Raw genomic sequence first — 17,511 nt, 5'->3', positions numbered from 1 at the left:
CCTGATATTTTCTATTACATGGCGCCTTCACTGTTGGACCACCATGAAAGACCTGTAAATAAAGTCTACACCTTGAGCACTTGACAAGCTGATTTCCTTCCATTACGACTGCTACAGTTCCATATTTTAGAAATAGAAAAAATTAAATATTAAAAGTTACTACCAAAGAAACATGGGAAAAAATGATGAAGAAGGTTTCCATAGGACGTGTAAGACATCAAATGAAGCCCTATACTATGTTCAACTTAAAATTGATCTGTAGCAGTTTTGAAAATTGTATTATTCTATGGTTGCCTTTGACACCCATTTGAAAATGTAAAATGTTTTGTAATTTATAATTAAGCTTTAGACATCCAAATGTTTACAACCTGTCATTATACAATAAACATGTCCACCTGAAACTATATATCAATTAAATTACAAAGGAATACTGCAAAAGTTTGACTTTTTCTCTTTTTTTAGGATAGGTCAGGTCTATGTCCCTCCTCCTGCTTTTGTTCTGTTGATATAATTCCACTGGATGGCGCTGTCACATAAGGGACCTGGCACTGCTTATTGACAGCTGCTATTTGAAATTCTCACGCTTCTGGTAAGAACATTACATTTTATCAGGACAGGTTTTCAGACTTTTATTACGGAACGTGTTATACTCATGTTTTCTTGCAATAGTCAGCACTTCAGTCAGCTGTTCAGCCCTATGTGAGATCGATGTTGTTGTTTGAGCTTGTTCTTATAAAAACATCGAGATAGAAACGAGATGAGAAATGTTAGATAGGTCTACTACACTATTCAAATATTATGTCACACCGTCAAAAGACATTTACTGTAGAAGTAGCCAGCCCATGACATTCGTATCGGAATGAACTAGTGAAACGTGGGGGATGGGAACTGAGAGGCTGGAGGAAGCAGTCACAGCAGAGAGGAAGAGACGAAGAGAGAGGGATAACTGGGCACAAACTCTGTCTTCTCCAGCAGGTGGCGTTTTGTATTTCTTTTCGCTCACCAAGCAAGGAATTTTGTGTCGAGGTCAATGAGTGTGTCGAATTTGGTTAATTAACAAAATATGTAATGGTTTATTTGCTACGTGTGGCTTATTTAATCGAATAGAAGCGTTTTAATGACGAGGTTGTTACGAATGTACTGGTATAAGTAGGACACGTGACATCCCGGCAACTTTGAGACAAAACACTTTACAGCCTGTTCGTCATCCTTACCACAGCCACAAAGCCATTACCCCAGCCTATTTCTATCTTCTTAAATTGTGATTTTTAAACCTAAACTTAACCGCACTGCTAACTTTAACGTTAAACTAAGACCAAAAAGGCATTTTTAAAATGATTTTGTACGAGAATAGTCAACTATTGACTTTGTGGCTTTGGTAACTAATGGAAACCGTTTGTGCCCTCTCATTGGCTAGAAGGATCCCACCTGATCTTGCCTCTTCCCGGCTGCCCTCCATGTTTGAAGATATTCATTTCCCTTGTTAGAATGGCCAATGGAGTATCTTGTCAATATAATGGATCATCTGTGGTCACTGTCCCTTTACCACAAGGTCATAAACCCCGCCTATTTCTGCTTTAACCTAACTTCATGCCTAATCCTAACCTTAAATTAGGACCAAGAAGCACATTTTTGTCTCATAAATTTTTACGATATAGCCCACGTTGACTTTGTGGCAAGAAGTGATAACACGAAATTCGGAGTGCTTCTCGAAGCGTTCATTCAAACTGCGTGCTTTATGATCACTGGCAGATAGATAGCCAGTGACTAGTTGGGGTGGGCATGTTGCTCATATTTTGATCAGGAAGTCTATATCCTGTGGCGGTAATACAATAGTAATTCTCTGATCAATTTGTATTCATGCTTCGCTATCACGTCGGACCGAACAACGCCCTATGACTGTATTCATGATACAGCACTGCGTCTTATTGCTTAAATACTTGCCTGGAAGTAGATGTATTTATATTAATGTTGCATGACACTATGGGCCTAGTATAATGAACATTATGTAATGATGACCATTTCAGATGATATGATAGTTATTCTGTACCACGACCCGGTTTCCCGATAGCGATGGAATTTATATTAGGCTTACGAGTGTTTTAACGATGCATCTTTCCTACAACGACCGAAGATGTAACTTGCGTTTTCTAAAACGCCACTCAAGAGAACGTACGTTAAGTGCATTGTTTAGCCATATGTCGATACTCCACTGTGTAGCACCCACTTGAGTGATGCTACACTGCCGCTGAAAACTCACGATACAGGCGATTGAATTTACATTCATTCTCCATTCCTTACATTTACACCTTTGGTTTAAATTCATATCATTCGCAGCTCCAACAGATTATTTGTTTCTTCTTCTGACAACAGGCGTTGTCTTTTCACCCAGGTACACACACGCCTGTGACTCCTGGGAGATGACAGCATGGGTACTAATTATCCTATTTAAATATGTGACAGCCAGCAAGGTGCAGAATACACACCAAGGGATTGTTCAGTAGAGCACTATGATAAGGCTGTTGCAGATACAGTTGAAACTGATTTTAAATAGGTTAAGTGCAAACTCATTTTAAGTGCATGTCTAGTTCACAATCAGTCAAATAACAAACACCATCATTGTTCTTATTCCAGATATCTGCACAGTCTTGACACATTCAAGACAACCCCAAGCCATTTTTCAGGAGTCAGCTGTATCTGGTAGAAAAATACAGATTTGTGACTTCACTCTCTATTTTACATTATCTAAAAAATTTCTGTATTTTACCATGTCTATCTCAAATCAAATTGTATTTATCACATACATGGTTAGCAGATGTTAATGCGACTGTAGTGAAATGCTTGTGCTTCTGGCAGGGGCGAAAATCTGATATCCACTTTGGAGGGGACAATTACATGAAATTTTCTCAAGAGCAATTCCTGAGGGGGACACCAAAAGTAGTGCTGTAACACATAGCCTACATTGTAATATGGTAAATGTATATTGAGGAACCAAAGAAATAAGGTGTTTGCCGTACTCCTAATTACCGGTACCCAAAACTACACAACTAATCACAACAGCAATACCATTGCCTTTAACAAATCTTAGTTCAGTCACCAGTTTAAGTTGAGAGTGGGGGTATCCATGGCATTTTCCAATTATGTTCCTATTTTACAAGTCCCAAAAAATTGAGAACCTTTCATAATGTTGCCAAACAAAGACTCAACAAACTTACCTGAGACTCCCTGTCTCTGCCAGTCTGTCCCTGCATATCTGTCCCCAACTCTGCTGTCTGTGTGCCATCTGTTGCCTGCTCTGCCTAATGACATCATTGTGCAACATTTCCATTAGAATTTCATTTCTTTCTTATGAACATTTTATCAACTAGTCTTTGAGATATTAGGCTACTAGGGTTCTTACTATGCGTTTTGGTGTATTGAAAAATACTCTGATGTCCGTCTTTTATTTTTCTGCCATTTTTCTACCTGGCTGGCTACACACACGCACACAGTGTGTAGGTTATTTACAGTAGGTGATGGGCTTCTATCATCTTCAATCATTCTATTTGGGCTTCGATCTAAAAGGTTGCTAGCAAATGTGAAACGGATTAAAATGACAAGAGTTGACAGCTGTATGAGTTCACCATTTACACAACATATGCTGCAACCTTTTGTAATTTTAATAGTTTGTTTCATATTGGCTGGCTTCCAACAATAGCTGAATTTGCAAAGCTAGCGAGCACCAATTCAGTTTCAGTGGTGTTTGCTATAATCTTTGCTACCCGGGTTAAATAAAGGTGAAATAAAATAAAAAAATAAAAGTTCCCTTGCGACAATTTAGCTTTTGCAACGAGACCATTAAATATATTTAAGGCAATGGTAGAAGAGAGTGTAGTTCTGTTCAGTTTGGATTTCAGTTTATCGCTAACCTTATCACAGGGACTTTGAAGCACTAACTTACATCATCTGCATGCTGATTCCATCTTTGACGACACCACATAAATGGAATAGGTACTAGCTAGCTTAATAGTTAATATTTGCGCGCTAGCTCTGCATATTCAGCTAGTGTGTGTGTGTGCGCGATTGACTGGATGAACCTCACGGCAGTTACGTGCAAACTAAGGAACTGGCAGTGGATCAAACCAGGGAGGGGGGGTCGCAAAGGGCGGGGGGGTCGCAATCTTTTGAAACTTAAAAACGCGCTATTAAGTGTCTATAATCAGCACAATTGCTTTCATTGCGTATTATTAATATTATTTAAATTACATAGTTATGTTTCAGTGATATATTGGGGGGGACAAATCATATTTTTCCCAGGATGGGGGGGTCGTGTCCCCCCCGTCCCCCCCGGGATTTCCGCCCCTGGCTTCTGGTTCCGACAGTGCAGTAATATCTAACAAGTAATCTATCAGTTCCCCAACAACTACCAAATACACATATCTAAAAGGGGTGAATGAGAATATGTACATATAAATATATGGACGAGCGATGGCCGAGCAGCATACGCAAGGTGCAATAGATGGTATAAAATACAGTATATACAGTTGAAGTCAGAAGTTTACATACACCTTGTCAAATACATTTAAACTCAGTTTTTCACAATTCCTGACATTTAATCCTAGTAAAAATTCCCTGTTTTAGGTCAGTTAGGATCACCACTTTATTTTAAGAATGTGAAATGTCAGAATAATAGTAGAGAGAATGATTTATTTCAGCTTGTATTTCTTTCATCACATTCCTAGGGGGTCAGAAGTTTACATACACTCAATTAGTATTTGGTAGCATTGCCTTTAAATGGTTTAACTTGGGTCAAACGTTTCAGGTAGCCTTCCACAAGCTTCCCACAATAAGTTGGGTGGATTTTGGCCCATTCTTCCTGACAGAGCTGGTGTAACTGAGTCAGGCTTGTAGGCCTCCTTGCTCGCACATGCTTTTTCAGTTCTGCACACAAATTCTCTATAGGATTGAGGTCAGGGCTTTGTGATGGCCCCTCCAATACCTTGCCTTTGTTGTCCTTAAGCCATTTTGCCACAACTTTGGAAGTATGCTTGGGGTCATTGTCCATTTGGAAGACCTATTTGCGACCAAGCTTTAACTTCCTGACTGATGTCTTGAGATGTTGCTTCAATATATTCACATACTTTTCCTACCTCATGATGCCATCTATTTTGTGAAGTGCACCAGTCCCTCCTGCAGCAAAGCACCCCCACAACATGATGCTGCCACCTGCGTGCTTCACGGTTGGGATGGTGTTCTTCAGCTTGCAAGCCTCCCACTTTTTCCTCCAAACATAACGATGGTCCTTATGGCAAAACAGTTCTATTTTTGTTTCATCGGACCAAAGGACATTTCTCCAAAAAGTACGATATTTGTCCCCATGTGCAGTTGCAAACCGCAGTCTGGCTTTTTTATGGTGGTTTTGGAGCAGTGGCTTCTTCCTTGCTGAGCGACCTTTCAGGTTATGTCGATATAGGACTCGTTTTACTGTGGATATAGATACTTTTGTACCTGTTTCCTCCAGCATCTTCACAAGGTCCTTTGCTGTTGTTCTGAGATTGATTTGCACTTTTCGCACCAAAATACGTTCATCTCTAGGAGACAGAACGCGTCTCCTTCCTGAGCGGTATGACGGCTGCGTGGTCCCATGGTGTTTATACTTGCGTACTATTGTTTGTACAGATGAATGTGGTACCTTCAGGCGTTTGGAAATTTCTCCCAAGGATGAACCAGACTTGTAGAGGTCTACACATTTTTTCTGAGGTCTTGGCTGATTTCTTTTGATTTTCCCATGATGTCAAGCAAAGAGGCACTGAGTTTGAAGGTAGGCCTTGAAATACATCCACAGGTACACCTCCAGTTGACTCAAATGATGTCAATTAGCCTATCAGAAGCTTCTAAAGCCATGACATAATTTTCTGGAATTTTCCAAGCTGTTTAAAGGCACAGTCAACTTAGTGTACGTAAACGTCTGACCCACTGGAATTGGGATACAGTGAATTTTAAGTGAAATAATCTGTCTAAACAATTGTTGGAATAATGACTTGTCATGCACAAAGTAGATGTCCTAACCGACTTGCCAAAACTATAGTTTGTTAACAAGAAATTTGTGGAGTGGTTGAAACACTTAGGTTGGAGTCATTAAAACTTGTTTATGTAAACTTCTGACTTCAACTGTACACATGATATGAGTAATGTAAGTGGCATTGTTTAAAGTGACTAGTGATCCATTTAAAGTGGCCAGTGATTGGGTCTCCATGTAGACAGCAGCGTCTCTGAGATAGTGATTGCTGTTTAGCAGTCTGATGGCCTTGCGATAGAAGCTGTTCTTCAGTCTCTTGGTCCCAGTTTTGATGCACCTGTACTGACCTCACCTTCTGGATGGTAGCGGTGTGAACAGGCAGTGGCTCGGGTGGTTGATGTCTTTGGTTATTTTTTTTGCCTTCCTGTGACATTGGGTGCTGTAGGTGTCATGGAGGGCAGGTAGTTTGCCCCTGGTGATACGTTGTGCAGACTGCACCACCCTCTGGAGAGCCTTGCGGTTGAGGGTGGAGCAGTTGCCATACCAGGCGGTGATATAGCCCGACAGGATGCTCTTCGATTATGGATATGTAAAAGTTAGTCAGGGTTGTGGGTGACAAGCCAAATTTCTTCAGCCTCCTGAGGTTGAAGAGGCGCTATTGCGCCTTGTCCACCCACACAGACAGTGTGGTGAAACATTTCAGTTTGTCGTTGATGTGTATGCCGAGGAACTTTAAACTTTCCACTTTCTCCGCTGCTGTCCCTTCGATGTGGATATGGGGGCTAATCTAATCTAATCCTGCTACAACAGGGCTAATCTAATTTCCACCGTGAGTACACTTCCAATTGAATAAAGTCCGCAGAAAACAAATGAATGCTACACATTTCAACTGTCTTTTTCAGGCAGTGCTTGTACATCTCAATGGCCCTATAGGCCTCCCTCTCTATTCAACTACAGCTATTATATCTGTTTAATAATATGCTATTATTTGCATCCCTAAAGAAGGCATTGGCCCTTTTAAGAGCAATTGCCTGACAACATGGACATGCTCTTGCCAGTAATTTGTTAAATTTTATATACCGTATGCACTGAAAGTCTATGGTGTAGTTGTACAGATCTTGTGCATCTGAGGATTTATTGTGATGCAGTATCTGCATGTCTCCCTTTTCAACAGCAACTCTGAAACATCACTGGACACATCTATACTCATAGCTGTACACTGAAACACACACCACCTCCCCCAGCTCCTGTGGGATGATGTGAAGAGATGATAGCAGAACCTACAGTCACCTCCAGGTCCTCAGTACAGAAGTAAGAAACATTCTTCTTTTAACACCATTTATGAAATAGTGGTAACTTTCCACTCTGAAACTTCTTAATCGAGCTGATTATGGAAAGATAGTAGCCAGGGTGCCTGACTGTTTCTGTTATCAACAATGCAAATATTTTGTCTTAGCAAATAAGACAACAACAAATTGTCTAAAGCAGAAACAGACTTGCACTCAGGCTAATGCTGTTGTTGTAGCAGTAATATAATCTCTTATGCCGGGATTCAGTCAGTTATAGATATGCCTAGTAGCTTTCCAGATGTGCACTCAGTTGCGCAGCAGTAGATGGAATAGTTGGGTAGTTGACGATGGGCGGCTCCAGAGAGGGGCTTGATGGTGCTGAAGCCCCCGTATATACACCATAGATTACAACCAAGCAACCCCTAAACTACCCAAGTAAAAAAATGACTGGTGCCCCACTGGAGTTGACACCTGATATAGAAATTGTTAGATTGCATGCACTGGAAGACTTCTCTGAACGATCATGCGATGATGGGACATGCCATACTCTTTTTGGCCAGACAGCATCAGATAAATGGGACAGAGGGGTGCTGTTTCACTCGCTTGGCTGCTTTATCTGAGATTGATGCGTCTTTCTGTCGCCCGTGCGTCTCAGTCAAATAAATTCTCAATATTTACATGTTTTATTTGGACGGGCAAGTGTAACCGATGTGAAATGGCTAGTTAGTTAGCGGTGGTGCGCGCTAATAGCGTTTCAATCAGTGACGTCACTCGCTCTGAGACTTGAAGTAGGGTTTCCCCTTGCGTTGCAAGGGCCGCGGCTTTTGTGGCGCGATGGGTAACGATGCTTCGTGGGGTGTCTGTTGTTGATGTGTGCAAGGGTCCCTGGTTCGAGCCCAGGTTGGGGCGAAGAGAGGGACGGAACCTACACTGTTACACAAGGATGTACGCTAGGGGCGGGCCAGGCACCCTAAGGCTGCCTAATGCAATTTGCCAGCAATTTTAGTTGCTTGCAACTGAGTTTGCTTCTTGATTGCTTCATGAAACACCTGCCCCCGCCCCCGCAACTAATAAGCAACTCTGGTTGTATCCAGTTGAAACTTTTCAACTTTGTGCAACTAGTTGCAAGCAACAGTCAATCAAAACAAACACTTTTGTCACATGATCCATTCAAAGGTTTGGAATTCTGACTGTTGTTTTTTTTATTTTATTTAACCTTTATTTAACTAGGCAAGTAAGTTAAGAACAAATTCTTATTTACAATGACGGCCTACCCCAGCCAAACCCTAACCCGGATGACGCTGGGCCAATTGTGCGCCGCCCTATGGGACTCCCAATCACGGCCGGTTGTGATACAGCCTGGAACCGAACCAGGGTTTGTAGTGATGCCCTTAGCACTGAGATGCAGTGCCTTAGACCGCTGTGCCACTCGGGAGCTTGAGTTGTCATGTCAACACAGCTGTCAGTGCTACGAAGCACAACCCGCGGTCAGGGTTGAGAGAACAGAGACTAGCACAACAGGAGATGTATACACATTATTGTACATGGTGAACCCAAACCTCTCACTGACCAGTTTCAACATGAACTGTGCTAGCTAGTTTAGCTAGTTTGTTGCTAGCTTGGTTTGCTCATTGCTACAATAGCTAGCTGCATTGGTGTTTGCAATTCCTATTTGCTAGCTAGCTAAATTGTACAGGCTGCATTTCTTGTATATACATGCTGTTACAATAACCAAACAGTTGGATAAACAAATAATTTGTGAAACCACAATGTAATGCAGCAGATGGCATGGGGTGAGTTTAGAATATTCAAACAAACAGCTTTAATTTGATTGGCTGTTGGATGCCATTTTAATTGTGTTTGAATTGCTTCATGTAATAGCGAAGTTGCTTGAGATGATGTCACCTGCAACAGAAATTGTGTGAAAGTTGATTCATGTAACCCTAGCCTAAAGGCATCAGCCTGCTTCGGTTCGGCTGACTAGGCGACCCGAACGTGTGCTCGCATACTCCCTTAAGACCTTCGGTGAAAAAAACGGTAGTAGTACTATTTGTCCATCTTGAGATGCCGTAGTCAGAATTAATCTAAAATAACTCAAGAAATGTGTCATTCCTTTTGATGTTTTTGCAGGAGATTTAGCTGTAAAATTGCACACTAATATGTTTGGTGCAGTATTTCTCAAGTGGAAAAATGTAAATGTAAGATGAAAACAAGTCGTCTCTTGTTGAATGACAACAAACACTTAATTGAAGAATCCATACTTTGGTACTAATCACCAACGGAGGGACGTAGATTTAGGTTACTGACTTCGGCTTGCCTCGAGAAAAAAATGTTGTGCGCACTAACAGCCGGAAAAACCTTTACCAAAGACCAAAAAATAACGTCACAAAATGTCATCATAATAATGCACAAACTGTTTTCGGATGGGAAGCATGCGGACGACTTAAGACCTGCCCATAATGCCGGTCCTCTCTATGCAGAAAATCCACTATCTACAATTGATTAAATACAGGCCTAGGTTAATTATTTTCTGAATAATGCCCTGTGTGGTAGTTGTCCATCAGTATCATCTGTGATTTCCCAGTGAGAACTTGGCTGTGGATGCAAACTTCTCTGGAGCTGTCAATCACACAGTGGGCGGAGCCGGGAATGAGAACAGTCAGAAGAGTTTGGTGGGTGCTGATCATTTACATATTCCAATCTCACTTCTGGTCATGTAGAATTTCACTGCTGGTCATTAATACATTGTAGAATTTCAATGCTGGTCATTTACAGATAATAGGATCCACAGGAGACTGGTGAGCGGAAGACAGGCTCATAATAATAGCTAGAATGGAATGGTATCAAACACTTAAACCATGTGTTTTGATGTGTTTGATTCCATTTATTCAGTTCTAGGGATTATTATGAGCCCGTCCTCCCCAATTAAGCTGCCACCGGCCTCCTGTGATAAGATCTACAATGGCACAGAGAAATATTAAACAGGCTACTTTACAGCCTACAACTAGGATGGGCTGTGCTTTGATTGGGGAACACTGGTGGATACTTTTTATTCAGTTAACATGATAATCAGATAAGGATATCAAAAATAGTTTAGTAAAGAATTTACTATGGCGACTTTGTATATAGACTTTGGGTACTCAGCCAAGAGTGTTCCAGAAACGTAAATGGTCTGTACAGTAATAGTCTATGTTCCTGTTTGGGTGTCTGTGTGTGTGGTTGTCGGTCTCTCTGTATTTAACCTTTCAGAGAGGGAAGAGGAGGGCACGGGGCGGCTCTGAGAATGCCAAGCGCAGACACACCAAGGTAACCAATGGCAGTCTGGGTCGGGCACAGACCAGACACCTCAAACATGGGGACATTGAGGCCGTCACATTGTTCGAGGTGGTCACCATGGGCAGGAGTGCCATGCAGGTACGAATAAACACACTGGGCACATACTGGTTGAATCAACATTGTTTCCATGTCATTTTAATGAAATTACAGTAAACCAATGTGGAATAGATGTTGAATTTACGTCTGTGCCTAGTGGGAAGATCTATTTTTTGTCATAATAATCCCTCCAACAATGCTGTATGATCTTTTGGACTTGATCTTGTATCTGACACCTTTGTTTCTACATGTAAAGTGGGAGAGTTTGTCTGTCTGTCTTCCCTGCAGGCTGTAGTTGATGATTGGATTGAGGCGTACATCACAGACAGAGACTCTGGCCTCCTGGACCTCATTAGCTTCTTCATCCAGTGTTCTGGTTGCAAAGGCAAGTGCACACACAAAACACCCAACCCTCCCCAACACCCACCAAATGCATACATGATTAGAAGAAGTTAACTATAAGGGAATAAGTCATGTAATGTAGTATGAGGTATTTGAATACAGGTTGTTACAAACTGTGGTGCTTGTCACCCTTTCCAGGTTTGGTGACAGCTGAGATGTTCCAAAGCAGGCAGGATGATGTCATGAGGAAGATGGTGGAGGAATTGGATGAGGTGTGGGTCTGTCAGTCATTGTGTCCTCATTTCTGTCTACCATCTATATTTGAAGAGTTTTGTTGCAAAATGCAATACCAACCCATTTCTCAACAACAAAAATCTGAAATGCTTTTGTGTGTAAAATATTACTGTTCTCAGAATTGATATAATACTTTTTAACCCAGACAGCTTGTAGTCCCCTGTGGCTCAGTTGGTAGAGCATGGTGTTTGCAACGCCAGCGTTGTGGGTTCGATTCCCACGGGTGACCAGTACGGAAAAAAATAATAATTATGAAATGTATTCACTACTGTAAGTCGCTCTGGATAAGAGCGTCTGCTAATGTCTAAAATGAAAATGTAAAAGACCAAGTCCATATAATAATTGTTTAGCTGTTTAGCAGGAATGGAATGTCCATATCATAAATATCTCATTACTGTATTGATTTCTTTTTTAAAATATAAAAATATCGTATAAGGGACTGATTGAAATTTACAGTATGGTTACCTGGAGGAAAATGGTCATGCTTTTTCAATTTCAGTCAAGGGAAGGGTTTAGATTTGTTTTACATCTACTCCTGGGGAGGCCCATGTTTCTCAGTGTTTTAGAATTAGTTGCTTATTAGACTACCTATCGGTGTGTGCCTGATGCCGCTCCTCATCTCTGATTTTCCACTGGGCGCGTAATATTACTCCTATAGACTATTTAGTATGGTCTCAATCAAATTATCCATAGTCTCTAGGCTATGAAGTGCATGCTAAGAGAAGCACAGAGCAAAGTTGTATTTCTAAGAGAGCTGCTGGGATAGTATAAATAAAACTAGCCTGCCTTACACACTGCAATGGATATTCCAACCCTGAGCCTGCTCTGCTCTTGCTGGTCAAAAACTTTTTTGTGTGCTGCTTAACCAATGGCTGTGCTGTGTAGGGCTACGATGGCAGTTCAGGAGGGGAGTCAAAAGGTTTCTTCCAAATGTTTTGGAACTTGAAGCAGCGGCTGCTGCACGATCAATCAGAAATGGACAGCTCATGGTGCTAAAGGAGGCAAATTTGAGTAGGCATAATTCATTTTAAGCGTCTTCATTTTAATTAGACTTTAATATCAACAAGAGGAGTTTGTTGGAGCCTACTTATTCCTATTTAAGAAATAAGAGGTAGGCCTACCTGTTTGACAGACAAAATTAGGCTATAGGCTGCTATATGCATAGATGTCAGTCAATTCCTCCACCCACCATGTGCTCTTTAAATAGCCTATATGTCAAGGGCTGTTAAGTTAAAACCAAGACTCTATTTGAGGGGGTACGAGAGGGTATGCCATAGGCCTACTTTTTATTAAAGGAAATGGCAAAAAGCACAGGCCTAACCCTTGTTAGCTTAAGATTTTGAAGAAAATAAAACTGATCCGATTTATATAAAGTGATCTATAGCGCGTTGGTCTGTGATGCTTTAATTATTGTTTCGTTTCTTTGACATTCCGAGGCTGACTTTGATTGGGAAGTAATCTAATTCTGTCATTATCAATTGATAAAGCTATTCACTTTATGTAAAATAGAAGATGTTTTAACCCAGACAGCTTTTAGGGAAACACTTGTGACCTTCTCTCGTTGGGTTAAGCCACGGAAGAAGAGTAGCCAGCAGTTAAAGCATACATTTGGGGGTGGAAAGGTAGGCCTAACTTTTGAAAATACCATGCTCAGATTTCATTATTTGCAAACAGGGACAGTTTCGTTGCAAACAAGACACACTGATTTGGCATTGGAGAAATAGGATAGATGGTAGATTCATGCAATGCTTTTACTTTAAATGAGATCTTTCCGCCCCTACTCTTGCCCATGGTGGTCTGTGAACCCACAACCTTCTGACCTGCAGCCCTGACCTGCAGCCCTGTGAGCTATCAAAATTCCTAAGTTGCCATGTAATGCTTACAGGACGAAGAACAGTTTCTAAAACGGCATATCTACAGTGCCTTGCAAAAGTATTCATCCCCATTGGCGTTTTTCCTATGTTGTAGCATTACAACCTGTAATTTAAATGGATTTTTATTTGGATTTCATGTAATGGACATACACAAAATAGTCCAAAATGGTGAAGTGAAATGAAAAAAATTACTTGTTTAAAAAAAAGGGGTGCATATGTATTCACCCCTAAATAAGATCTGGTGCAACCAATTACCTTCAGAAGTCACATAATTCGTTAAATAAAGTCCATCCGTGTGCAATCTGTGTCACATGATCTGTCACATGATCTCATTATATACATACCTCTTCTGAAAGGCCCCAGAGTCTGCAATACCACCAAGCAAGCGGCACCATAAAGACCAATGAGCTCTCCAAACAGGTCAGGGACAAAGTTGTGGAGAAGTACAGATCAGGATTGGGTTATAAAAAAATATCCAAAACTTTGAACATCACACGGAGAACCATTAAATCCATTATATATATTTTTTTTAAGAATATGGCACAACAACAAACCTGCCAAGAGAGGGCTGCCCACCAAAACTCATGGACCAAGCAAGGAGGGCATTAACCAGAGGCAACAAAGATATATACTGTTTTGCAGCAACATGATTATTTCTCTGAAATTAACTCTGTTAAATAATTTTGTGTGTCAGGGTTCGGGGCTGCAGTATAAGAAATTCCTGGCCTTCCCCTGGATCCTTACAGTGACGTGGCCCATGGACATGGTCAGTTTCAGATACGTATTTACATTTTAGAAATGAAAGCACTTTACGAATCTAGTTCCCCATTTTCATGTTAAGTCCCGCACTTCAAGTTTAGTCAAGTTCAAGTTTTCATAGCTACCAATATTCCCTCACTTAGTTTCCCTCTCTGTGTCTCTTTCCGTCTCTCTCTGTGTGTTTGTGTCTGTCTGTGTAGGACAGTGGGGAATATCCTCTCACCATGTCTGGTCCGTACTGGCGCCGGTTCCGTGGTGAGTTCTGTGAGTTTGTGTCGGTGTTGGTAACCCAGTGTCAATACAATGTGATCTTTGACAGCTACCTCATGGACACACTCATCTCTCTGCTCACCGAGCTGTCCGACTCCCGTGTACGAGCCTTCAGACACACCTGCACATTGGCAGGTAACAAAAACACACACACTGGCAGGTCGCGCATGCACACACACACCCCTGCACTCTGGCAGATGTCACACATGCATGGAAAAGCACCTCTAAAGGTGTGTGTGTGTAAAATATAAAATGGCTTTATTGTTTATTGTCTGAAGTGTGAAACTACTAATGACTCAATAATTCATGCCTTCTGGGAATGTTATAAAGTCCGAAAGTTATGGGCAGAGTTGGAAAGATGGGTGTCAGGAGTATTACAATGTAAATTTACTTTTTAATCCGTCTGTCTGCATATTTCAAGATGGTCATGTGAGGGTGCAGTGAGATACCCGCTGGGTTGGACAATACTTTTCTCATCAATCATAAAGAAAAAATATATATCTTTAAACTAGAAATGTTCCAATCCTCTGTTTACACAATGGAAAGATCAAATGCTTTACAATCTAAAAATTGAAAGTGTGGGCGACAGAGACTCGTGCATTTTGAGGCCATGTGGCGAAAAGTGGTACGGGAGCTGGAGATGTGGGTCTTGGCAGGTGTGATGTAGTTGATGTTTGTATGATGTCGTCGTTTGTATGTGTATTTTTTGTATTGTTTATAAAAGATTGTATTTAATCATATTAAAAAAAAGAGTGCAATAGAGCAAGGAGTTGCAGCTGTAGCAACCTCCACCAGGATGTTGAATCTGTATGACCTCCTCCTATTGTGACCCCCATAGCAATGAAGTTGCTAAGCTCTCTGATTGGAGTAGCCCTTAGTCTGAGTGTGAGTATAGAGAACAGCCAGAGACTGGGCGAGGTGGAGAGAACCAAGACATCAGGAAGACGCAACTCACCAAGACTGGAGAGAATACACAGGAAGACCACAGAGGTGTGTGTGTGTGTGTGTGTGTGTGTGTGTGTGTGTGTGTGTGTGTGTGTGTGTGTGTGTGTGTGTGTGTTCACACCACATTTTACATGTAACTTCTTCAGCTGCAGGATAGAAGGGTGGAGATAGAGAACATGATGGATGCCATATTCAAAGGAGTCTTCCTGAAGAGATACCGGTAAGCATGCTATTTACTCTACTCACCCCATTTTGTGTTTTCAATTCAGACCTGGATTGAAATATTTATTATATTACTTTCAAATGCATTTTCGAAATAAGTATTTAGACAGTTGAAGTAGACTATTGAAATGTTTTTGGAAAGTATTGGCATGTACTGTATTACTCCTACAGTAAGTTTGGACACACCTACTCATTCCAGGGTTTTTCTTTATTTTTTACTATTTTATACATTGTAGAACAAGAGTGAAGACATCAAAACTATAAAATAACACATATGGAAACTTGTAGTAATCATACAAGTGAGATTCTTTAAAGTAGCCACCCTTTGCCTTGATGACAGCATTGCACACTCTTGGCATTCTAGGTGTCAACTTTTGACTGGTACTGTACTTGTAATAAATGTAATTGTTTACATTTTGTCCTCTGTAGGGATGTGCTCCCAGAGATCCGGTCCATGTGTATGGAAGAGCTGGCTGTATGGATGAAACTTTACAGTCCAGTGTTTCTGACTGATAGCTACCTCAAATACATGGGCTGGATGATGCATGACAAGGTAAGCAACAACAACCACCACCACAACAAAAACATGTAGCCTGCACAAAGACACATTTAGTTAGGTGTCTTGGTTAATTAACTTTTAGCTTAACCATCTTTACTTGCAGAAACCAAAATGCTTGTTGAAGTTTTAAGTCAGTGTATCCTGTTGTCATTTCTTTTCTCGTTAGAACACATTATTTTGTTGTCACAATTGCAGAATCTAACCATATGTTGCAAGATGTTAGCTGATGTCATTCTCCCTGAGCTCTAAAGTTAACTGTCACTCAAGGTGTGACAGGATAGATTCTTAGTTTGCAGTTTGCTTCAAGTGATGATGTATTGTGCAGAGGATGCTGGGATCATGTCCTGGTTGAGGAGGACAGGGACAGAATTCACTCTGTTACACATAAACACCATTTTAAACTGTACACACACTCTTCCCCCTCCCCCTAGCTACCTGACGTGCGTCTGAAGTGTGTGTTGGGGCTACAGGGTCTGTATGGAGACCCGCTCCTCCTGCCCAAACTAGACCTCTTCAACAGCCGCTTCAAGGTACAGTGTGTGTGTGTATATGTGGGTACAGTACATGTGCCTGCACACGACCCAGTATGTGTGTGTATGTGCGTGTTTGCCTGTGTTTTTGTGTGGGTAGATGCATGCGTGTTAAATGGGCAATCCGCTGTTGCTACATACATTTTATGATTTAAATACATGTAATTCACACCACCGTTCAAAAGTTTGGGGTCACTTAGACATTTCCTTGTTTTTTTAAAGAAAAGCAATGTTTTTGTCCATTAAAATAACATAAAATTGATCAGAAATTCTTTGTTAATGTTGTAAATGACCATTGTAGCTGGAAACGGCAAATTTTCTTTATGGAATATTGACATAGGCATCACTCCTGTGTTCCAATGGCAAGTTGTGTTAGCTAATCCAAGTTTATCATTTTAAAAGGATAATTGATCATTAAACTCTTTTGCAATTATGTTAGCACAGCTGAAAACTGTTGTTCTGATCAAAGAAGCCTGTGTGGCTCAGTTGGTAGAGCATGGTGTTTGCAACGCCAGGGTTGTGGGTTTGATTCCCACGGGGGACCAGTACGAAGAAAAAAATATATAATAATGAAATGTATGCATTCACTACTGTAAGTCGCTCTGGATAAGAGCATCTACTAAATGACTAAAATGTAAAACTGGCCTTCTTTAGACTAGTTGTGTATCTGGAGCATCAGCATTTGTGGGTCGATTACAGGCTCAAATGGCCAGAAACAAATAACTAACTTTTATAAAACTCGTCAGTCTATTCTTGTTCTGAGAAATGAAGGCTATTCCATGCGAGAAATTTCCAAGAAACTGAAGATCTCTTACAAGTTTGCGCTGTTCTGTGAAGGGAGTAGTACACACCGTTTGTACAAGATCTTCAGTTTCTTGGCAATTTCTCGCATGGAATAGCCTTCATTTCTCAGAACAAGAGTAGACTGACGAGTTTCAGAAGAAAGTTGTGGCGACTAGTAACCGAACGGTTGCAAGATCGAATCCCCGAGCTGACAAGGTAAAAATCTGTCGTTCTGCCCCTGAACAAGGCAGTTAACCCACTGGTCCTAGGCCGT

The 17,511-nt window shown here is 41.0% G+C and overlaps 1 protein-coding gene across 3 annotated transcripts in view; it reads left to right on the top strand.

Moving 5' to 3' along the window:
* Window positions 1–456: 456 nt before the first annotated feature.
* si:ch211-269e2.1 (cohesin subunit SA-2) overlaps window positions 457–17,511 on the top strand; it is a 51,289-nt gene continuing 34,234 nt past the window's right edge. The window contains exons 1-12 of one of the 3 annotated variants that reach the window (XM_014163828.2): window positions 457–589; window positions 7,173–7,309; window positions 9,872–9,959; window positions 10,537–10,701; window positions 10,948–11,044; window positions 11,200–11,273; window positions 13,864–13,935; window positions 14,129–14,333; window positions 15,037–15,188; window positions 15,290–15,363; window positions 15,795–15,918; window positions 16,356–16,454. In XM_014163828.2, the coding sequence (XP_014019303.1) occupies window positions 7,266–7,309; window positions 9,872–9,959; window positions 10,537–10,701; window positions 10,948–11,044; window positions 11,200–11,273; window positions 13,864–13,935; window positions 14,129–14,333; window positions 15,037–15,188; window positions 15,290–15,363; window positions 15,795–15,918; window positions 16,356–16,454 (1,194 nt within the window). In that variant the 5' untranslated portion in view covers window positions 457–589; window positions 7,173–7,265. Of the gene's footprint in view, window positions 590–680; window positions 976–2,151; window positions 2,173–7,172; window positions 7,310–9,871; window positions 9,960–10,536; window positions 10,702–10,947; window positions 11,045–11,199; window positions 11,274–13,863; window positions 13,936–14,128; window positions 14,334–15,036; window positions 15,189–15,289; window positions 15,364–15,794; window positions 15,919–16,355; window positions 16,455–17,511 lie in introns of those variants that run through there. The other 2 variants (XM_014163829.2, XM_014163830.2) reach the window with 2 other exon arrangements.

The sequence above is a fragment of the Salmo salar genome, chromosome ssa21 (genome assembly GCF_905237065.1).
Source record: "Salmo salar chromosome ssa21, Ssal_v3.1, whole genome shotgun sequence".
Lineage (NCBI taxonomy): Eukaryota > Metazoa > Chordata > Actinopteri > Salmoniformes > Salmonidae > Salmo > Salmo salar.
The sequence above is the reverse complement of the archived record's forward strand: the minus strand, read 5'-3'. Positions and strand labels throughout refer to the sequence as shown.